This window comes from Trachymyrmex cornetzi, unplaced genomic scaffold (assembly GCF_001594075.2).
Source record: "Trachymyrmex cornetzi isolate Tcor2-1 unplaced genomic scaffold, Tcor1.1 scaffold797, whole genome shotgun sequence".
In the NCBI taxonomy this organism is placed as follows: domain Eukaryota; kingdom Metazoa; phylum Arthropoda; class Insecta; order Hymenoptera; family Formicidae; genus Trachymyrmex; species Trachymyrmex cornetzi.
In genome coordinates, this window is record NW_017300132.1 from 1,275,907 (window position 1) to 1,300,315 (window position 24,409).

Here is a 24,409-nt window from a genome sequence, read left to right on the forward strand (position 1 = left end):
TAATTAAATGTGTTAATTTAACCATATTATAAATGTTAAATTTATTGAGCCATATTAATTTGACATGCTATAAATTTTAATGAAGAAATATAATTGCTTGCGAATTGTCAGTGTTACGTTTTTTGTATTAATTTTCTATGTAACTCTAAAATTAAGACATTTTTTCTTCATCTACTGATTTTTCGATTACTTTTAATTTGATTTTCACAATCTTTTGATGATTTTTAAAAATAATGAAATATCAACAAGTCTTTGTGATAAGTGATCGAAAATGTGGAGTGTTACTAAAACTAAACTTTCGAATTGCCGAAGGATAAATTTATTCTTTCCATTTTAAGGCTATTATTATATCGTTGAATAGAAATTTAATTTTCGAAATACGTTGAAAACTTTAAAAATTATGAGAAGAAATATTGGATTCCATTGAATTCTCTCCGGTTAAAATTGGTATTAAAAAATTGAGTGGGTAAAGAAATCTTGCGTTTGAAGCAATTGCATTTTGCATATTGATGATATCAAGATTGTTCGATCAAATTTTCCACATTGCGAGAAAATTGCCGACGAACGTGCGGTGCCTATAAAAGCTTTAATTTACATTGTTCATGCGCGCAATTAAGCCTGTTTAAAAGTGCCGCGTCACTCGTGATTATTAAATAGCCGCGGACACAATGAATGCGGGACAAATGTTAACCACATAAAAGACGAAATCGCGCCCTGTCTCCCTCCCCGTTTTCTATCCGAAACCGTGTTGAAATTAATGGAGTCGTCATTACGGCCCGCCACATTCGAGCGAGCGAGCTAATTAGCGCGGACACAAAATTCGTGCGAAATCCGCCGTTCGTTAGCAACGGCCATTGCCAATTTAATGCGGGTCAGTGGTCTGTGCGTTACAACGAATAATATTAATTAGTAATGCATTCGCGCGTAACGCACTTCACCCCGAATAACAGCCAAATTCTGACAATTCCGATCGCTCCATCGAAGAGTAGTTCAAAACTCGAACTTTTATTTCACGATCGAGGCAAGCTACTCAATATTTTATCTATACTTTTATTATTTTATAACACACAGTCAACAACATCTTATATTTAAGTTCTATATGATTTATTCACATTGTTATTATTTATTTTTTCTCGAGTTTCGGCGAGCAATTCTCGCGTTTATTACATAATTATTTTCACCCTGTGTACAATACGCATACCTTGTGCAACTATGCAGTGTGTTTTTATCGAGTGCACGAAACGCAAGCCAAATACAAGTCATATGGCTTTCGCCACCCGATTCATTTTTGCAAGATGAGAGAACTGCTGGTAAGGTCTCCGTTGCCAAAATATTCACTTTTAAGCACTATACGTTTCAGGATTATTAATGGCATCGTTGTCATTGAGAAAAAGGGACAGAGAGAAAGAGAAGGAGAGAGAGGAGGGAGAGAGGGGGAGGGAAGGCTTATTTATTATCATTCTAGGACAAGTCTTTTAAGAACAGAAAAATAAAAGAAAAACGTAAAAGAGAGGCAAAAATATACAAATAACGAAAGAGAGAGAAAGGAGAGAAGAGAGTAGGAAATTAAGCAGTTGGGAGTTTAGTTCTCATCTCTCTTTGACCGATGCACCCATTAATAGCACGTTAAATTATGGAGAGAATCTCGCGAGGTCCGAATACATTCTGCGATGCAATCTGTCGGCAACACGTCGCTCGAATTCATGTCGACACGGAAGTTCTGCAATTAAAGCGGAGGAATGCCGATCAAACCGGGGATCTTCGAACGATTGGAGCTGCTGGATAGAGACTAACGAATTGTTTCGATTTAATAGAAAGATCGTGATATTGTCGATGCAAATCGCAAGCCGATTTAAACATTTATGTTTTTGACGATTGTTCCATTTCCCCTCGTAAAACATTCTTTTTATCATTTAAGCTGACGTTATAATAGACGTTATAATAGATTCTTTGGCATTACAGATCGTTTTTCGAAAATTCTTTTATGGTTCAGTCTATTAATAGATCGTTCATTAATAATTTATTGACAATTTAATTTCTTTTATAACTACACTATTAATTTCATCATGTTGAATTATATTCAATTTGAATTATTTTTAATCTTTTCTATAGATCGCTATTGCTCTAATCAATATGTCATTAATTAAATTAAAATAATTAATTAAACAATTTAACTCAAGCATATGTACTGAATTTAATTTAAATTTAATTTATTATTTATTAAGTGCATACACTATTTACGTTACAATTATAGAAATGCAAAAATTAAATCATACTTTGACACACATAAAAGTTAAAAATAACAAAATGTTTAACTCAAGAGATTGGATTACAATTATTTTTTTATATCTAACAGAATACATTTAAATTCATAACGTCTAATTATACCTAATTTGAGTTATTTTTAATCATTTCTATAAGCTGCCACTGTCCTTACTCAATATGTCATTAATTTATTAATTTATATAAAACAATATAAATTAAATAATTTAACTCAAGAAAATTAAATTTTACCTAAAAATTTATTATTTATTAAAAACATACGTTATTACAAATGTTGTTTACTTTAAAACTAACCACAGAAATGAATTAATTTATATATTTTGACAGACATATAAAAGACAATTCTAACATTATATACTTATAACGTTTTAAAAATATTTATTTCGAAATATATTGTGTCGACTATATACATAATTTATATCTAAAGGTTATGAAATGGTATCAGCGTTATTACACGGTGAATTACCTTCAGCTGACATCTACGTCTTCGTTTTTGTTTCAGTGCGTATTGTACCTGTGGGCGCTGAAATTGTGCCATCCAACCACACTTTTCCTCCTCAGAGGTAACCACGAGTGCCGTCATCTCACGGAATACTTCACATTTAAGCAGGAATGTAAGTAAACCCTCTTCGAGAGGAAGTAAGCTTTTCTCTTGTATTCATATTTATAATTTTAAAAATATGTCAAACGAGCAGTTTTACAATCTATGAAGACTGCAAGTCTTTTTCTCATTCCTTCAAAAATTTGCAAGGAAGAAAGCCCGTCCATTCTTTCTCTCTCCGATCTCGAAATATTCATTTCCCCGCGTCGTTGAATCTTTTATATCGCTTCGCGTTGCACGCTTTTTAGCCGTGTCCCGCTTTTGTTTCGCGTCGTAATAAGAAATTATTTCCTGTTTAATAATTTGCGACTCAGATTAAGTCTTCCGTCACGTTAGTTACGACGGGGTGTTGCCTCGTAAGGTGAATTAGCTCTGCGCGGTGGCGAAATTTATGCAGCTCATCTACCTACCTACATCGCGAGCTTCGGTGCCTGACATACACGCGTGTGTCGTAATTACGGTCTAAGTAACAAAATGTAGCTTTCGAGAAAGGACTGAATAAAAATTGTAAGTGTTAATTTATGCGAGTTTTGTAGATGAATATATTTATGACGAAGAAAACATAATGTTAACTATAAAGATAATACTAATTTACAAAAAAATATTTTTTTAAATTACTTTGAACCAGATAAGGTGTTTCTTACACTCTAAATTTCTTACAGTGAAATCTCACTCCAAGAAAGTGAAAATACAACCACCCTTTAAAAAAAGTGAAAATATTTCATTTCTTTAAAAAGAGTGACAATTTTCACTCTTTTTAAAGTGAATTTTCACTTCAAAAGAGTAAAATCTTATTTTTAAAAAATGTGATTTTACTCTAAAAAGAGTGAAGATCGTAATTTTTTTTCAAAAAGTGAAATATTTTCACTTTTTTTCAAGGGTGGTTGCATTTTCACTCTCTTGGAGTGAGATTTCACTGCAAGAAATTTAGAGTGTACAGATTTTTTTGGAGGCCAAAAACGATGCAAGTCAAATCGTTATCTTGAAATTTTGATCGGTAGTCACGAATGTATTGGATTTTTTTCATTTCAACTTACTTTTTAGTTATATCATGTTATGAAGGATTTAAATACATAGAGAAATTTAAATACATAAAGAAAATCTATAAAAAATAGCTTGTTTAGTTCAAAGTATATATTTTGCTGTAAACTTGTGTAGTTTATCGATTTTGTATAAAAAATATTAATATCGTATTATTTATTAATTACCTAAATAAACTATCCTCATGCATAAATATTGGAATCTAATTTTAAATGCATGCAGAAATAAACATATTGTTTTGTAGAATATTATGTGAGCGTAATATTGGGAATATATTTAACTTAATTAACAGAATTCGTAATGGAGCTAATTTATATTATCTTTATATTTGTTTTCATGCCATCGCATCGCGTTGAGAGTATAAATATTATACCATCGCGTGACAATATCATTTTAAACGATTCATATTTCACAGTTTTGTTACAATTTATATTCATATACTTATTTTTTGTGTTCTACATACTACAGAATTGTCCCGTTTAGATAAAATAAAAGTAGAAAATTATGTTATGAAAATTCTCTGGAATTAATAAAAAAGATATGTGTGTTATACTTACGCTGTGCCATGTTGCAGTAAAAAACTGCAATAACGAGACTCGATCGTAGCGATAACTCGTATTGCGTGTACAATATCGACCTTGTGACCTGCGTGTGTCCCCATAGTCCTTCGATCACGTGTACCCCACGTTGGATAAGTTACGAGATTGTAAACCGCCGGACATCGGCAGCACGTTACATTCGTCGAACGGCCGACGCATTTAGGGAACGCTTGCGATTCTCGCTCTCTTGTTGTTTCGCTTAAGTTCGAGCTTGTTCGCAACCGACGAACTTCGGGATTACATTAATCGCGTGAGTTTACGCTACATTACGTGGGCTCTGCCCTAGTGCAATTTATACGCATGGATACCAAAGGATCCAGATTTGCGGCGTGTTTAACGTCGAACGCAGCTGCTCATCTCGCATCCTCTCGTCCATCTATGCACGTTTGTACGTGCAGCCGGTAAATGAAAGCTCGACTTGCGAAAAAATCCAACGATCGCCTTTAGTCGAAACGCATCTCCGGCGATTCTCCGCGTTCAATCCGCGCTTTCTGCAGTGAGCCGGTATACTTGCCTGCATCATCATACGAGGAAACCATGCCGCATATTACGACTCGTTCTCGTCCTGTCGATCACATCGTAAATGTTATAACGACGCGACTGGGGAAACCGAGACGGAGAGCGGGGGCGCCTCGCAAATACTCGTAGGTTGACCTAGTATCGGACAATTTTCCGCGATCGATACACTTTTCCGCGAGACGCCGCCTGCTTCTAATGCGCGAGTGTCCGAGCTATGCATCGCGAGGGATGCATCGACATCTTTGTGGCGACAGATCCGAAGGGACAATATTTTTCGAAGCTAATTAGGACTGAAACGTCCCTACTTCGGTTAGTGTACTGAAAAATGTCTGGTAATAATAATAAAACTTAGACGATAATTACTAATAGCGGTAGATTTGAACCGATCTCGATTGGATTAATGACGTACTATTAGTAGAGAATGTAACATCAACCAATAGTAGAGCATGTAACATCATTAATTTAACCCACGTTCGAATTCACTGCAGTCGAGAACGCTATAAAGCTTTGGCTTTGATGAAATAATTTGAATTAAATGTTCGGTTAATGTAATTAATTAAACACCGATCAGAAGCTAATTTTACTTTTCTAAATATTAATTCAGCTCTGCAATCCAGTCACTTAAGTTACTTTTTCCTTATCTTTTTTGATAAATTACTGAAAGTCACTATATAGGGGAGACCGGGGCCAATTGTCACAGTTTTTGATTATTGATTTTTAGAAAAAAGTGAATGCCTGATTTTGAAATATTATATACGTTACAATATACCTCCATCCTTTAAGTATTAAAAAAAATATTATTCGTGAATTCATCATATCATAAAAATAAGTTATTTAATTTTAAATGATGCTGCGAAAATATGACAATTAACCCCGTGTTCTGAGTTGATTGTCACACGTTCTAGAATTGGCAGTAGCATATTTGTTATGGACAACACATATAAAAAACACAATTTTTATTTTAATATCAGTTCTATATTTTGAGAAATAATAGTAATTATAGTATTAATACAAATAAAATAGTTATTTTAATCATAAAATACATAATTTGTTTTTGTATCATAGTTTCTATATGAAAAATGAAAAAATATATATCTACATGAAATATAATATATTTGTAAGTATATTCTCTGAAAATGTGTCCTCTAAAGATATTAAAATTAATTGTCACCTAATCTCGTCTCATTTTGGTCAATCTACCCCACATAGCCATTTTTAATAAAAGAGATTGTATTCACAAACTTAGTCAGAATAATGATTACTTAATTGTAGCAAAGATCTTCTAAGATATATCATTTTCTGTGAATACAGGGATATTACGGTTAATAATGCCAAAGATTTGTCAGACAGCAAAATAGGTGATTATAAAAATTTATTCACCAACTTTATTTTCTCAAAAATCGCTATAAATAATATATACAATGCTTGTGGTGCAAACCAATTTACACAACAAATTAATATTATATCAGCTATCTACAGTCAAAAAAAGAGATTTTTCTACCGTGTCTTGTTTGAGTTATAAGCATTTTGACAATCAACCCCGTATGACAACCAGTCCCGGTCTCCCCTATTATCTAAAATGGGTTACTAAGAGTCACCTTTTTTTATTTAAGCTGATGAGATTTGTAAAACAAGCGTTCCATTCATACTTTTGTCGTCTCATCTGCTAACAATTGCTACTCGCTCACTGTTGCGCTAATTGGACACTGGTCCAGTGTTAAGTCTATCATTTTTTAATTTCAAACAAATGTGAAACTAAATGTGATTTTCGAAGATTACCAATATTTTTTGCTTATTTAAAAAATACATTTTTATTTATTGCATTTAAAAAAATGTTTGTTTTTTTTTTTACCATCTGACGAATATATTCATCCTTTTGTTTGGTTTAGTTAATAATACGTTGCTATACGGTATCCAAAGAATAAACCAGTGAAAATATAACAGCAGATATTTTTTTTTTGCTTGAATGGAATTAATCATTGTAAAAATTTGATTTAAAAAATGTTATTTTTTTGTTTATGTACTTTACAAACCTTTTTCATCAAAAAGAGTTGTCACTTTTTTGATGCGATAATCGGAAAACTTATTTTTTCTAATTATTACTAAATAGTTAATTACTGTATCATTAAGTAATATTTAAATATTTCATCAATATGCTAAACAAAATACATTTTGGTAGATAACCAGATTTTTTCAGTCTGATTAATTTATCAGCAATTTCAGAAAGGACGTCAATTTATTTATTCTTAAAGCTTAAGAGTGAGAAATAATATATTATTTACGACGTACTAATATCTTGCAAATAAATTCGCCCGGTTTCCTAATGATACTTTGATTATACGAACGTCGGACATAAATTCGTCGTATAGCCCTCTTAACTGCCTCTAAAAACATTTTATGTATTATTAAACGTTTTATGCTGCCTTATTGTATCTCGTCGGTCCCGCATGATGTTACATCCCTCCCGTCGTCTTTTATATTCCACCCTCACTGCTCTATTATTATTGCAAACGTAAAAAGCTATCTTGTAGTAAACGTCAAGAGGGAAACAGCACGGGACCCACTTCTCATCTTCGCGCACCCTCCTTACTCGGGGTCCATTCTCGTATCCGGGGTTTCGTTTTGAAGAACAGTTCTAATTTCCTCTTACATACCTACATCCACAACCGGCGTAATGCCATTTCCGCCTGCGATATTAAGCGGGGTGCAAGTCACCCGACGAGGGGAGGGGGTGTTCACCCGACAAAAATTCGCTCGTTCGCGCACGCACCGTGACCCCGATTCCGCGCGCGTTTAATAATCGCGATAACCGCGAAAATCTCAACGCGTGCTACCACCCGGCGCTTTAATCATCGTTTTAACGGAGCTTTTGCCGTGCATTTATTGGCGGACGTTTGGGAGCCCCGCGCGGGGGTTAGCGAGAGAGTTGCGCCCTCGCCCGCGCATATCCGCGTCTCTCCACGTTTTTTTCTTTTTCGCAGCAACCTATTTACGCGGCCTAGTTATGCCGCTATGTATTATGCCGGCATTCACGTGCCGGCCGATCGAGAAAATTGCGATTATCTCCAGCGGTTCAAGCTTTTCCTCGCGATACGAAGTCGCGATAGCACGCTCGCACAGAAATGGGGGTAGCGGGGCGGTGATTCTCTCTCTTTTTTTTTTATTTCCTCTTTTTTAAAACGAATGCACAACAGAAATTTTTATTTAACTCCGATAAACTGTCAAGAGTATCGTGCATATTTATTTTTATATAAAACTAATGTAGCCGCAGCGGGCATTGTGGATTACAACAATGTGAGAGCTTGTCCCTATCGCGTCTTATGTAAAACTCAGGCATAATGTTGTATAGGAAAATGCAGTAGGTCGCGATAATATATCGCGCTCGCGCGATCCTACCCGCATTTTTTTTTCTCCCGACGTTTTTCCGACATTTGCCGCGCTCACATTTTTCTGCCAATTCGGGTAACAATGACGCGAGAAAAATGTAGCGCGCTTAACCGTGACGTATAGAGAAGTTCGATACCGGTTCTATCAAGATAAATGCGCGGTTGCTCCTTGCCACCGTATATTTCGTGTATCCCAAATATATCATTTTTCTACGTCGTGACTAGCCATAATACACGGTGATGCTGCTTCGATCCTCTATGAAAATGTTAAAATAAATAGAGCTACACGGGAAGAACGGTTTTCGAGTATCTAAAAATTTAACTATATGTAGATACAGATTTGAAAATAATTTTTTTGATCCGTCAAAATAATTGTGTAGGACGCTCGCACTAGTTGCTAAATTTTATTCAACATTGTCATCAACGCAACAAGTTTTTAGATATTTCAGCAAAACTCCCCTTTCTCTGTTGGATACACTCATTTATATCCCACCGGAATTGATAAACCGATGAATTTATTGGATCCATTTAATTATATTTTTCGCGATACATCTGTAAATTCAAATTATTGGTATTAAAGTAAATTTGATATTTATTCTTTTACAGTTACGTTACCTTGGTTCCTTAAAATTAACCCTCGAACTACACACTTATTTTCGGTACCTTTGGACGACACACATGGATCATTCGTGTCTGACTCGATTTTAAGGCTCTTAAAGTGCTCGAAAAATTTTGTAAAAATTCACACATATTCTTTAAGGTCTCTACTAAATTATCCTGCTATGCAAACATTGAAAAAAAAAAATATTTAGAAAAATTATGGAAATTACTTTCTGCACCAGAAAAAGAAAATAATTCAGTTTTGATACAAAAATTGTAACTTTGATTTTTGAAGAAAAAAGCAGTTTTTGATTTTATTAAAGTACAAAAATGATTGTTTTTAATGCACGAACACGAAAGACCCAGTGTGTGTCGAGAGTTAATATTATAGTGTCTTTCATTTAACAAAAATTAAATGAATCTCACTTGTCGTGACTGCAGTGTTACAAATTTTGATCTATACCAGCTGAACTATATCAGCTCTTTGAAGAGCTCATAAAATATTACACTTTATTATATACTTTTATTATATTCAGTTATAATCTATATGAGAATACAGTGCTTATTTCGCGATTGTCTTGCAACTGTCCTTATCTGGCTCCATCTAGCAGTGCACGACGCTGGAAACTTAACGATCGCGCTTTCTGAAAGCCGCATGCCGGAGCTCGAGCTCGAGAAACGCATTATTCCGAACGATTTTGTCGCTCGCACGCTTTTCGCGCTAGAAGCCGGGACGCGGTGGCCGCGCGCCAAGATCGCGACGGCATGTCGTTTCGAAATGGATCTCGGTGCCAAAAACGATCGTTTGTCCGCGAATATGGGAGACGAATGCGCAATTAATTCGCCAACGATTTCGCCATAACCGTCATTTTTGTCGCGGTACGCAGCGTGTGTTCCGCGTAATAGTCACGAGGATAGAACACTGTTTGTGAAGATCAGCAGTTGTTGTGTGCTTGCGAATGGATTACAAGATACAGGATGGCGCACAAAATGTTATACTATTTTATACTTAACGCATTTATTTTTAACAAAATTGATAGAATATAATTTTATATATCACAGTACTAAAATTAGGATTGATTAAACGGAAAGAATGGTTTTGCTGATGTAACTAAACATTTTGACTGGCTAAATCTAAAAATAATTTTGTTGGACCATCAAAAGGCTGAACTAGTATACATTGCACTTTTGGAACTTAAAATGAGATGTGTATGTTTGATATTTAACAAAAGCGAGAAAGAGAATTCTAATGAAGTCTAGTGCTGCAGGAATAAAAAGACTTAAAATAATTATGTGAGATATTTAAACGTTGACGACAACGCTGTAAAAAATGTTAACATTTTCGCAATCAATTTAAGTGACTTACATAACGATTTGGATGGTCCAAGAAAAATTTATATTTACATTTATATTTAGCTAAATTTTTAGACATTCAACAAAACCGTTCTTTCCATGTATCAAGATCTAAAAATTGGATAATTAAATTGACATTTTATGCGCCACCCTGTATATTTTCTAGTCACTCAATAAGAGTTCCATTCGATAATCTGTGTTTAAATTTATTTCAGATTGTTTTTAATCATTCTCTTAGTCGACCTCAATCAAATTTCTACATTATTTACAATTAATCTTACTTTCCTTAATTATCTGTCGGTTTAATTATGATGTTATCGATTAGTCTTTGTTAGACATCTCACAATGGTGTCTTTCGCTTTATTTCTCTCTGCTTTAATAATCTCGAGCGACATGAGAGCTTCGCCGAGTCCGTCCTTGGCGCGATATTACAGACATCCGTTTCGCAATACTTCAATCTGCAACCCCAAAGAGGCTCCTACGTCCACCAACTGGTCGTTCATTTGCGAGATCTCGTGAAGGTCCTCGAGTGGCAACTTCGAGCGACGATCCGTTTAGCTTCAGCGCCGACAAATCTTTATCCTGTCGAGATTACTCCGCTTTATTGGTAGGAAATCCTTTTCGCGCGTCACCTCGAACAGTGATTCGACGATCCTCCTTCTACGTAGTAAATACAGCTCGCTTTACGTCAATTTCCGAGGTCACATTTAACAGGAGAAACATGTCAGAAACAGAGAGCGATGGCTCGAGAAGAGCTTCTTACGATATCCTTCTGAGAGTTAAAGTTTTACAATTTTCATGTGAAACAGCGTCATACGAGTTAGTTATAAAAGTAATCAGAACTTGGAATCGAAAAAGAGGAAAGAGAAAACACGGGTTTCCACCCGTACCACAGAATTGGTCCGTTTTACTCCAGAAATAAGACAACAATTACCCGCTCCGGATCTTATCTGCCGGAGCGGTTTATCGCTCGCGCGAGACGAGCGGGCTGTCGGTTGCATTCGTGGGCATGGCGAGAGAAGAGCTGCGAGGAGGAAGACACGCGCAGCGAAATTTCAGGAACACAGAACAGGCGTGGACGGCCAGCCGGCTTCTCTCCGTATTCTGGAGAGTATCCATTATTCCGCGAGGACTCGACGTGAAATAGAGCCCCCGTGTGTCCGCCATTCTTTTTACGACCCGTTCGCGGAATGGTCCATGCCCGACTATGCGTGTTTCGCCTCGCTTGTCAGGATCTTTCCTCACGACTCCCTCGCGTCGTCTTTATTTCCTCTTCCATCTCGACCTTTTCGCCGAACGTCAGATTAGACGTGTCAACTCCGATCTCCGTGTTCTCATCTCGTTTCGTGAAAGGAGCTGTGAAAGTAGTTCTCGACACATTCGTACGATCATTGTAAACGCCATAAGGCTCTGATAAAAATACCTTCGTCGCGTGGATAAAGTTCTAATATGTTATTTTAATATTTTGGATATATTTTTCTTTTTTGCTTTCAGGTAAAATAAAATACTCCGAGAGGGTGTACGACGCGTGCATGGATGCCTTCGACTGTTTGCCGCTCGCCGCCCTCATGAACCAACAGTTCCTCTGCGTACACGGCGGTCTGTCGCCCGAAATTCACAATTTAGAAGACATTCGCAAAGTAAGTAAATTCTTTACGTGCTCCAATTGTTGCGTGTCTCGCGTCACGATGTTGAATAACTCTGTATTAAAATGTACATAAATGAATCTGTGACGCCAAGCTTTGTTGGTACAGAATTAACATTTGACATAAAGAATAAGTGCCTTCTATATAAGAGAGGTCTTTGTGAAGCTTCTCATTGATATTTATTTTGTCTTCAGTACCTTCGATTGAATCTTTTTCCTGGTAATTTTTGCAGGAAACTTTAGAAAAGAGTGTCTTTTGACTATTGTTCAATTTAAACTCGAGATTGCTTTTTCACACAGAAAGAATAATTTTGCTAAAATATCTAAAAATTTAGTTTGATATATAATTTAGCTAGATGCAAAATAATTTTCTTATCAAAATAATTATGTAAGGCACTCAAGCTGGTTGTTAGAATATAAAAAAAGACTTTTGCATTGCTCATCATATTTGAGCATCCTACATTTTGATAGTCCAACAAATTTATTTTCAAATTTGAACACTAAAAAAAGAGCATGATAATAACTACTAAATATTAAGAGAAATAATGTCAATTAAATGTTAGGTTAATTTAATTAAAAATAATTTTACTTATATACATATATATACCTAAATATTTTTAGTAAGTTTCATCAAACACAATAATATAACCAACCGTTTGGTAATACTTTTTTATTAAATATTTAAAAAAGTAAAATTATTTTTAGGTATTTTTTGGAATAAAGAATCAATTTTTTGAAGAATTAAGATTGCGTATTAATTATCACGCTGACTCTTATTCGCCCTGGTTTTATTGTTATTTTTAGGTATATTAACCGAACATTTGACATTATTTTACTTAACATGTGGTAATTATTACTTTTCTTCTTTTTTCAGTGCATGTATTTACACAGAAAGAACGGTTTTGCTGAAGTATCCAAAAATGTAACTACACTGAAAGAAAAGAAAAACTGCTGCAGCAAATTAGTTGATAAAATATGGCATAGCATTTTTAATTGGCTGCAACAGCCAATTTTTTATTACAGCAGCCAATTTTTAGTCACGTTAGCCTAGCTATGTCAGTGTAGGATTTCGATAAGCTAACGCAACCAAAAATTGGCGACTACTGCAACTAATTAATAATGCTATGCCATATTCAGTCAATATTTTCTTTCAATGTAGATCTGAAATTAATTTTATTAGATTATTACAATAATAATTATGTAGATAGTATTATTATATTAAGTGTTGATGATATAATACTGCAAAAGTTTTAATAGTCTAGCAATCAATTTAAGCGCCCTATATAATTATTTTGATGGTCCAAACAAAATTATTTTGAAGGCTGTATTTCAGCTAAATTTTTACATTAAATATTTCAGCAAAACCGTTCTTTTCGTATATATAGCTACATTTTTATAGATGCTTCGTACTGCCGTGTACTGTTCAACTTTTCGTGCACTTTCGTCGGGAATTCAAGTCACGAGAAACCATCTAGGACGGCGTCGCATCTTAATGAGTCGTGATCGTTGATAATTGCGTTACTCCTCGCCCCACGTCTCCGAATGAATTAGCCTTGCTATTATTTCTCACAATCGTGCCGAGGCCAATCGTTCGATCGGCTGAGAGAGTCCAATGACACTCCGCCGCGCCGGAAGCGAACCAGGGAGAGCACCGACGTGCTGCCACCTGCTCTATCGATCCATCCACCTACGCCTTTTACCTTCCTGCATTGCGTGCGGCATACACGGGCGTGCGTGCGGTACACGCGTCCCGATCACGCGCGTCCGCGGGCTAGGCTCTCCCGCTGGCTACAGCTCCTTTCGTCTTGCCGTTCCAACTACGATATCGTATTTGCCTGCGTCTCTCGATTCCGCAGATAAACGATAAAATGAGTATCCGCTCATGTATGCAGAATAGGACACGTTAAATATAGCCGGAGTGCAAACGCGCGATCGTCTGGACGCGTTTCGAGGCGAAGGCGGTTCTAATTATTCTCCTCTTACGCTTTCGAGACGCTTCCTTTTTGTTATAATGCCTTATCGCTATAATTAGATGAAAAGAACGATTTTACTGAAAGATCTAAAATTTCACAGAAGGATATAGATCTAATAATAATTTTGTTGGCCTATCAGCATAATTTTGTTGGAAACTCAAACTGCAGTTGTTGAAATATAAAATTTTTTTAAAACGTTGCGTGTTATTTTTTTCAGTTTCCAACATTATTATAATTATGTTGGAAATCAAAAAATTACAAGCAATACTTCGAAAAATTTTTATATTAGTTTCCAACATAGTTATTACGAATGTCAAAACTTTTTGTGGGATGCTCTTCATGTTTGAGTACAGGTGATCATTAGATTTGTATCTAAACTAAACGGTCACTATTTCTCAACAAGTAGATTGAACAAAACAATTGAAACGCCATTTTGTGCATTCATGCTAATACTCATGAGCTAGCTTGTACAACTGCTCAAATGAAATTGACAAATTTCCTCTACAAAATGACGTTTCATTTGTTTTGTTCGATCCACTTGTTGCGAAGTGATAATCATTTAGTTGAGACACAATCGTAATGGCCACCCTGTATAATTATCCAAGTGGAAATTTACAACTGGCGCGATATCGCGCCAGTACTGCGTTAAGGATTTGGTACTGGCTCGGTATTGGTATATTACTGTATTAATAACGATGAGTTCTGGCATCATACCGAAAGGTAACTTGGCTGGGTATTGGCAACCAGTATTGGGACAGTATTGTAGGCAGTACTGTGCCAGTACTAAGCCAGTACCGTACCAATCCTCGGCGTAACTCCTTATTCGGTTGATAACCAGTACTGAAGAGTCAGTACTGTGCCAGTATTAAGCTAATAGTAAGTTAGTATTATGCCGATGATTGGGCGTAATGACCAGCAGTACTGGTGTTACTTACTATTTACAACTGCCGCGGTATCGCGCCATTTGTAAGATCCGGCATATGTCCAACTTTTCCACTTGGGTATTTTCATTATTTAACGAAATTATTTTCAGATCTATATCTGAACTAAATTCTTAGATACTTCAGCAAAATCTGTTCCATGTGCTTGTCGTCGCGTGAAAGCGGCGATAAACAAGAAATAGATTCGCCTCTTTAGGAATTTCTTGAACTCTCTCGTATCGGACCCCAAGACCCCAAGACTTATCCGCGTACCGTCCGTTCCGAGAGCTTTCTCGCATCTTTCCCACGTTCCGCGGTATCGCGTTTCACGTTGGCAATCGAAATTTCCGAGTGACACCTCGTATTTCCCGGCTATCGACATCCCGGCTTCACGTCCGACACACGCCTGAGAGACGACGGGAAGCGATGGAGCAGTTTCGTATTTCGCCGCGCTCGTAAAAATTCGCGCTATTTTCATATTATCGAAGCCCGTGGATCTCGCTCGTTCGTCGGGCAGCATCCCGTTGAATTTTCACGACGCGCAGCTGCCTGAGATCTCATCTCGTTTCGGGACGTTCCGCTTTTATACTCGCGATACTATCCTCGTAAAGATACACGTCCGAGAGATAGGTCGAATTCGAATGAAAGAGAACGAAACGGGGTAGAAGATACGGATGAGAGAACGCAGCGATCTCGTTTAACGATCGACGGATCCTACGATTCTCGGCGTCTCCGGCATAATTAAGGGAAACGACGTGCTATTACAATGATGCGACGCTGTAAAGCGACGTAGATTAATTCCTCCGACTACTCTGGTAATTTGGAACGTGACATGTTCGGAATAAAAATTCTCGGTAAAAAACGCGCCTGATTCGTTGCTCGACAGAATTGAGAGCGAAATATAATGTGGAATATTGCGTGGATGTGAACCGATTGCGAAATTGCGTGGGGAAAAATCTGTCCTCCACACACTGATAGAGCAATTTTGCTGAAGAATCTAAAGATTTAGCTAGATATAGATCTGAAAAATATTTTGTTGGACATCAAAACAATTAAGTAGGACGACAATTATATCAAAATTTTGCAGCATTGCTTACACCCAGAGAAAAGGTTGCTTCGATTTAAAGAAATTTTCTTTGCTGTACGGTTAAAGAAAAAATTTCTTTGATTTTTGAAAAAATTTCTTTGATTTAAATATTATTTTTTAAAATTAAATAAAATTTATTTGATTTAAAGAAATTATGTTCAAATCCAAGAAATCATGGTTTGAACGTCATTTCTTGGATTTGAACATAATCTCTTTAAATCAAATAAAATTTCTTTGATTTTTAAAAATAATATTTAAATCAAAGAAATTTTTTCTTTAACGTATAGCAAAGAAATTTTCTTTAAATCGAAACAACCTTTTCTCTGGGTATATCATGCTAAAATTCCTGAAAAATTATTTTGATGATCTAACAAAATTATTGATCTGTATCCAGCCAAATTTTTAGATTCTTTAGCGAAATTGCTCTTTCGGTGCAACGTTTCATTTAGGATAATTTAGTTACCTTCACGGGTAAACTTCAAAATGAATTATGAAATTATTATCGTTCAACTGCTAACGTTTAACGTGGTCGAGAGCATCTCGAAAGATGGTAATAAATATCGCTCGTCCGTCGAGCAAAGTTTCCCCGAGAATTTATTATCGGTATATAAGTTCTAATCGCGGTTTCACGATTTCTGCCCGTCACCAGACAGAATTTCGAGTGCCGCGTTTTATTTCCGAGCGGTTTTATCGCTGGCGTTTCAGGATGTTTGATATGGAAATTGACATTCCCGGTTGGACGATATCGTGAGTCCTTTGCGAGCAAGAGCCCGTAAAACGTGACCGTACGCGCCCTGCACCTTGGAAATGTTTCTCGGCAGCACTTTAACCGCCTTTCCGCTTCTCGCTATCCGGATAATCGTTCTGAATCTTTCATCACGACTCGCACGCATGAGACGTCACCCCATAGGCGGGAGAGATTCGAAAAGCTCATGCCTCGAGAAATTCATTGCAATGTGTGTGTGAGGATATCAAGATATTCGTCCGTTAACCTTCTTCGAGAACAGTAAATAAATCATGAGCGTATTTTTAGAGTAGCACGCATCTATAGTTTCGAAGACGTTAGATCGTGACGTATGTTTGCATAAACGTTGCGAGTTGTTAAACTCCTACAAGATCACGAAACGTGTGTGGCTTCGTCAATAGTATTTCATTTAACTTTTAAGTAGATAGACAGCTAACTAAAGGTACACAGCTGATTGAGCTTAGAACACCTAAAAAGAATTTTAATTTTATTCTGCTAACTCATAATGTGTCAAATTATATTCAATTTGAATTGGTATTTCTACTTATTTCTGAAAATAGTCGCTACTTCTACCAATATTGTTAATTTCGATTGAAACAGAGAGTTATAATTATAAATATAATCATCTCTAACACGTAATATGTAACAACAATAAACAAATAAACTTAATAGAATTAAACAATTTATTAATTCAAGAAAATGTATTAAATTTGAATTATAAGATTGTTATTAATAAATTTGATTCAAATTTAATTTATTGTTCACTAAATGCATACGTTAATACGATGTTTACTTTGAAACTAACTACAGAAATAAATTGATTTACATTTTGACGTATATGGAAGTTAAGAATAACAGAATTATTTAACTCACGGGTTTGGATTACCATTGCTTCTTTGAAATCTAACAACGTATAATCAGTCAGTTAAATTTACACATTAGTTATACCCTTGTGAGATAGACTACAGAGGAATAAAAATAATGAACTTATACTAAGACTTTTGAACATCTGAGCAATACTTTTTATTTTCCTTTTCCAAAACAGTATTTTTTAAAGAAAATGCTCCTTAAAGAAAATGAGTATGCTTGTGCATGAAAGAAGGATTTTATTAAAGTATCTAAAAAGTTAACTAAATACAGAGCTAAAAATTATTTTATTGAACCATCAAAATAATTATGTAGGATGTAAGACTAATTGGAAGTACAGGGTGGGCCATCTATTGGTACGTTTTTAAAAATGCGATCAAATGAGCATACATTGATATTTTTTATTAATTTTTTTTAGAGGGAGCCACATGAACGAAATCGTTTTTCATTCTTGACGCGGATACTTATAATTTATTGTTCACTAAATGCATACGTTAATACGATGTTTACTTTGAAACTAACTACAGAAATAAATTGATTTACATTTTGACGTATATGGAAGTTAAGAATAACAGAATTATTTAACTCACGGGTTTGGATTACCATTGCTTCTTTGAAATCTAACAACGTATAATCAGTCAGTTAAATTTACACATTAGTTATACCCTTGTGAGATAGACTACAGAGGAATAAAAATAATGAACTTATACTAAGACTTTTGAACATCTGAGCAATACTTTTTATTTTCCTTTTCCAAAACAGTATTTTTTAAAGAAAATGCTCCTTAAAGAAAATGAGTATGCTTGTGCATGAAAGAAGGATTTTATTAAAGTATCTAAAAAGTTAACTAAATACAGAGCTAAAAATTATTTTATTGAACCATCAAAATAATTATGTAGGATGTAAGACTAATTGGAAGTATAATTGAAAATGAACGAATTAGAATTTTCTGGTTGAATCTATTAAATTGTAGTTGACATAACTAGAATTGATGATAAGAATCTTTTGGTTTGTTCATTTTCAATCAGAAATTAAAAATGAACGAATTAGAATTTTCTGGTTGAATCTATTAAATCGTAGTTGACATAACTAGAATTGATGATAAGAATCTTTTGGTTTGTTCATTTTCAATCAGAAATTTTATTTAACGTCTATTAAGCTGACACAGCCACTTCAGCACAATCAAACGAAACCTACACAAAAATTTAGTGCTTTTTTATTGCTAATTTGTTGCTCAATTCCCGATATTTTCTCCAGCCAATTCCGAGAAAACAATGGCTGTGCTAACTTAAGACTAAAGCACAGCCACATAAAAAAAAATTTTTAAATAAAAAATTACACATTCTTTTTGTGCTAATTTGTTGCTAATTTGTTGCTCAGTTGCCGATTATGTTGCTCCATCCCCGACTTTTGAAAATCACCCCTAGCCATCTCGCGTTAGCATAATACCTCTAAACTGTAAATTATTGAGATATCTCGATTGATTTCGCGTCTCCGATTTTGTTGCTCCACCCCCGACCCTTGAAAACCACCCTTAGCCATCCCGCATTAGCACAACACCTATAAACTGTAAATTATTGAGATATTTCGATTAATTTCGCGTCTCAGATTTTGTTGCTCACGATTTGCGATGAATCCGATTTTGTTGCTCCATCCCCGACCCTTGAAAACCACCCTTAGCCATCCCGCAATAGCACAACACCTATAAACCGTAAATTTTTTAGATATCTCGATTGATTTCGCGTCTCCGATTTTGTTACTCGCTATTTGCGATGAATACGATTTTGTTGCTCCATCCTCGACCCTTGAAAACCACCCTTAGCCATCCCGCATTAGCACAACACCTATAAACTGTAAATTATTGAGATATCTCGATTGATTTCGCGTCTCCGATTTTGTTGCTCGCGATTTGCGACGAATCCAATTTTGTTGTTTTACCCCCGACCCTTGAAAACCACCCTTAGCCATCCCGCATTAGCACAACACCTATAAACTGTAAATTTTGAGATATCTCGATTGATTTCGCGTCTCCGATTTTGTTGCTCGCGATTTGCGACGAATCCAATTTTGTTGTTTTACCCCCGACCCTTGAAAACCACCCAAAGACAATTTCGTTATTTTAACCGCATATGTGAAGCAACAAAATCAGAGAAACATAATAAATCAAGATATCGCAATAATTTACAATTAAGTATTGTGCTGGTGCGGGGTAGCTTGGGGTGGTTTACAAGGGTCGGGGGTGGAGCAACAAAATCGTATTCATCACAAATGGCGAGCAACAAAATCGGAGACGCGAAATCAATCGAGATATCTCAAAAATTTACAGTTTATAATTATTGTGCTAATGCGGGATGACTAAGGGTGGTTTTCAAGGGTCGGGGATGGAACAACATAATCGGCAACTAAGCAACAAATTAGCACAAAAAGAATATATGTAATTTTTTATTTAAAAAATTTTTTTTTATATGGCTGTGCTAACTTTAGTCTTAAGTTAGCACAGCCATTGTTTTCTCGGAATTGGCTGGAGCAACAAATTAGCAACAAAAAAGCACTAAATTTCTGTGTAGGTTTCGTTCGATTGTGCTGAAGTGACTGTGTATGGTAAGCTTAATAGACGTTTTTATTTAGTGTACATAATTATTTCGATGATCGTCAGCAAAACCAGCCTTTCCTTGTGGGATGTGCTATAGTCATCGCACTTATCCATTTAAAGGTTTAAAAACCTCTTTTTTTGTGAGAGGATTTTTTGCACGTTGTACGTTCTTTTCAGGACAATTCGGAGTACGAAGGGTTAATCGTTAACGATTTAAAGGCTCCGCTGAAATGAACATTGTGAAACGATTGGCATTAATCTCGGAATCGCGCGAGAGCCGTAGATCTGCATTAAAGCCGTCCAATTTCGTATCGGTCGTGGCGCATTAGCTCCGTTTAATTTATGGAAGGAGGGAGGAGGGAAAGGATAGGATCGTGCAGGGCGGCGCGTGCATTTTATCGGCTGAAAACTTGCGATTTATGTGATCGTGTTCCGGGGGCCGCTTTAAATAGCGGGCGAGCTCGTGCTATCGCGCCGCTATTAAGTTAATCGCCTTGCACGCCTCGCATGCGCGTGTATGCACGTGTATGCGTGTCACGACGGGGACCCGCTTTTAACAAGTGCAATAATAACAAACAACGCGCAAGAGCAAAAAGGATCGGCGGAGAGGTACGAGGAATGCCGGAGCAAAATCTTGAAAATGAATCGACCTAGCACGCCGTTTTCTTCGTGGCGTTTTTCTTCAGAGAAAAGGGGAAAAATTAAGAAAATCACATCGCAAAGTTTCTACTTTAATCTTCAATCTTTGCAAAAAACATAATTAGTATACGTATAAGTACCATAAGTATATTTACGTAACGTAGGGTAGTGTTTTAATGTAGAGGGATTTCTTTGAATGTCGTGTAAGAAGAAAAGATAACAAAGATAATTCGTATTTTCCCCGTTGGACTATTATTTTAATAAATATAGCGCTAAAATGCTTTTTACTTCCTAATTGGAAGATTATTTAAAAATCAGAATATTAACTTTATTTCGAAAGAACTGTTGGTTCCTAATATGAGGATAATATATTATATATATACATCGAAAAATATTCTAAATAAAAAACTCGAAAAGGATTTATTGCTTGAAAATCATAATATGATCTTAAAAATGATTACTGACTTTCTTAATAACAATTAAAATATTGATAAAATAGATAGAGAAAATTAAATAATTAAAAAATGCAAATTTTCCAGGAATTTAACTTTTTAGTTGAAGAAAGGATAGCATAATAAGTTTATATACTTTATACGAGATTCATTTAAAAAGTATCTGGTTTTATTTCTTCGGTTTGAGCGTCATAAAAGATAAGATGTACGGTATCCGATAACCTATGCTTACTTACTATGCTTTTTTAGAATTCTAACGAAACATCTTTTCTTTATGCCGACAATAACAATGACAATCGTTTTATTTTAGCGCATATATTTAGAGAATTCCATAAATTTAGAAATACACTAAGAGGAAGATTTTTGTATTGTATTTGTGACTATAGTTACATGTTAATTATGATGGTTATCACTACTGTAATGTTAGTAATAATAACTATAGTTTGATCTATCAACAAATATATATAATTGACACCAAAATTCACTATAAATTAGTTATTATTGCTATAAAATTGTAATTACTACAGTTTATAGTCATTTTCAGTGCGAGCTATATATGTAGATATATTTATCGATAGAACTATACATATAATTATTATTACTAATATTATATCAATAATAACCATAATTATAACACGTAATTATAATTACAAGTACTAAAACACTTTTCTCTCGGTGTGCTTTACTTTACATTTTTTTCTGATATCACGTATTCAGTCCACAGAGGGTTTTCTTCCATATTGTTGTTGTCGGATTATAAAACTGTAAATCATGTTTATAGACATTCGGAACTGCATAATTTTCTGCTATTTGTCGTACGGATGCCGGTAGATAAACATAAAGCTACTCACGCATACATATAGTACGCGCACACGTAGGTCGTGAGATACAAATCGTTCTACAAACTACATTTCATAAATATTTAAAAACTGATACGGGTAGTTGTTTACTTCCGCGAAAGTATTCATGTTTATGCTTACTGCACCGATCGCGACGTAAACGAGCCTCGTGACACGCTTTCGTAAAAAGCCGATGCGATCGAACGTAGGTGGATAGTATATCTAGCAATTAATAATCTCTCGAGGCTTAACCCTCAGTCACGTTCATTTGTACTTGGGGGAAAAAAACTGCGAAAGAGTGGAAAGAAAGAAAAGGCCATCTTCCAACGAGCGTCGGTAATTCTCTAAAGATCGTTTTCAGTTCTGCGGACATTCTCTGAATCCCCAGAAACCCAGGGAAAAAAGTGACATCTTTCAGAATCGGAGAACGTGTGTCCAATGATATAAGATTTTAGGATTTAGAATCCTATTTCGTTAATAGTATATGGTTTTGCTGAAGTATCTAAATTTTAGCCAGACAGACTGAAAATAATTTTATTGAATTATCAAAATAATATATATAGGATTCTTAAGCTAGTTGCTAGAATGTATTTTCTGCAACGTTGCTCATTATTAATAATATAAATTAGTCAGAGAAATGAGCCAAGATATTAAAAATGTGATTTATTTATACTACAATATTCTAAAACTTTTAGAGTGAATTTCATTAAATGAAATCTCACTCTTAAAAATTGAAAATTGAGCCACTCTTTTTCGAGACTCAATTTTCGAAACGTTTATAGTTTTCTCATTCTTTAGAGTGAGATTTCATTCCAAAGAATTTAAAAAGCATATATTAAGAACGTTTTGTATTCACTGAACTTCATATATAAAGAAATATTGCTTATCATGCTTGAGTTTCCTATATAATTATTTTAATAGTCTAATAAAATTATTATCTTTTTCTAAAAATTTCAGTAAAATTGTTCTTTCTGTATACCAAAGTATAACGTAAATGCACAATATCCTTCTACGTCGACGTAAAAAATTATCTGAGGGAGTTTCGCCTAAATAAAACACATTGCCTGATTTTTACTTATTATACCTAGTTTCTGTAGATTAATAGCGTAGAGTCCTCAAATAATTTCAAAGCATTTTGAAAAACAAAAACGGTAGGAAAGTAAGCAGAGAGAATTCTCGTCCGTGTCTACTCTTTCCTGATTACGAACTATTTCTCGGGGGAGATCGCGCGATAGTTAACCCACTTCTTGCCCGTCTTCGTCTCATGATCGCCCGGCTTCTTTTCCGACGTGAACAATCGCGGAAAACGAGGCTGTAGATACAGCGAAGAAGGGAAGGCGAGGATGAGGAAGAAAATCGAAGTGAAACCGAAGAAGTCTTCGCTCCTTCCTCGATCCAACATTTACGCGATTAGTTGAACGCTTTCGCCAACTCCTCTGGTTTTCCGAAATCGGAAAACGTTTGGAAGTCGGTAATTGCAAGGACAAATGCTTACGGACAGCTTTCGTGTTTTTTATTTCCATGCTATGAGAATTTTTAAAAGTTTGAAGCTTCTCTCTTACATTCATTGTTTCAGGATACATTTTTTATTTCTTTGATTGTGTAATATTTCATTGTCGGACACAGAGAATGTATATTCAGATAATGCCACAAAATTGGAAATCAGGGAAATCAGGAAAAAGTCGAGGAATTTTGCAAAATTTTCTAAACAATTAAAATTCTTGTCTTTAAAAAAGTTTATTATACATATATATCACATCTACGCAGTTTTGGAATGCTACTAATTTAAACTAAAAATGCAAACAGTGTCAGTTAATTAATAGTAATTTATATTGCTGTTTAAATTGATCTCTCAACAAAATATTTAATGGTTTTCAAATCAGGAAGAAGATTCATAAAATTTCAAAATATTATTGAAAGTTATGAAATTTTGAGAAAAAATATATATCGTGAAAGGAAATGAGAGAGACGTTATGGAATTTTAGAATGAGGAATTTATGACAATTCCGATATTAATGGCTGCGTTTAGCAGAGAAAGCAGCTTTGCAACTGTTGTAAAATTCTTTATTACGATTAGTCTTTGCTTTTGGTTCCTTATAAATCTAAATATATGAACCAATCGTATTAAAGAATTTTACAGTAGTTGCAAAGCTGCTTTCTCTGTTGAACGTATTCACCTTCGTATAAACAGCATAATATAATGAATATGATTCTTTTTTTATCGACTCTTTATTTCCTCTTTTATTTTCAGCATTGTACGATCCGTA

At 35.2% G+C, this 24,409-nt stretch overlaps 1 protein-coding gene across 6 annotated transcripts in view; it reads left to right on the forward strand.

Moving 5' to 3' along the window:
• LOC108768445 (serine/threonine-protein phosphatase 2B catalytic subunit 2) overlaps window positions 1-24,409 on the forward strand; it is a 169,813-nt gene that overhangs the window by 106,883 nt on the left and 38,521 nt on the right. For all 6 annotated transcript variants that reach the window (XM_018518863.1, XM_018518859.1, XM_018518858.1 and 3 more), the window contains exons 4-5: window positions 2,786-2,897; window positions 11,877-12,022. In XM_018518863.1, coding sequence (XP_018374365.1) covers window positions 2,786-2,897; window positions 11,877-12,022 — 258 coding nt within the window. The remainder of the gene's footprint in view (window positions 1-2,785; window positions 2,898-11,876; window positions 12,023-24,409) is intronic.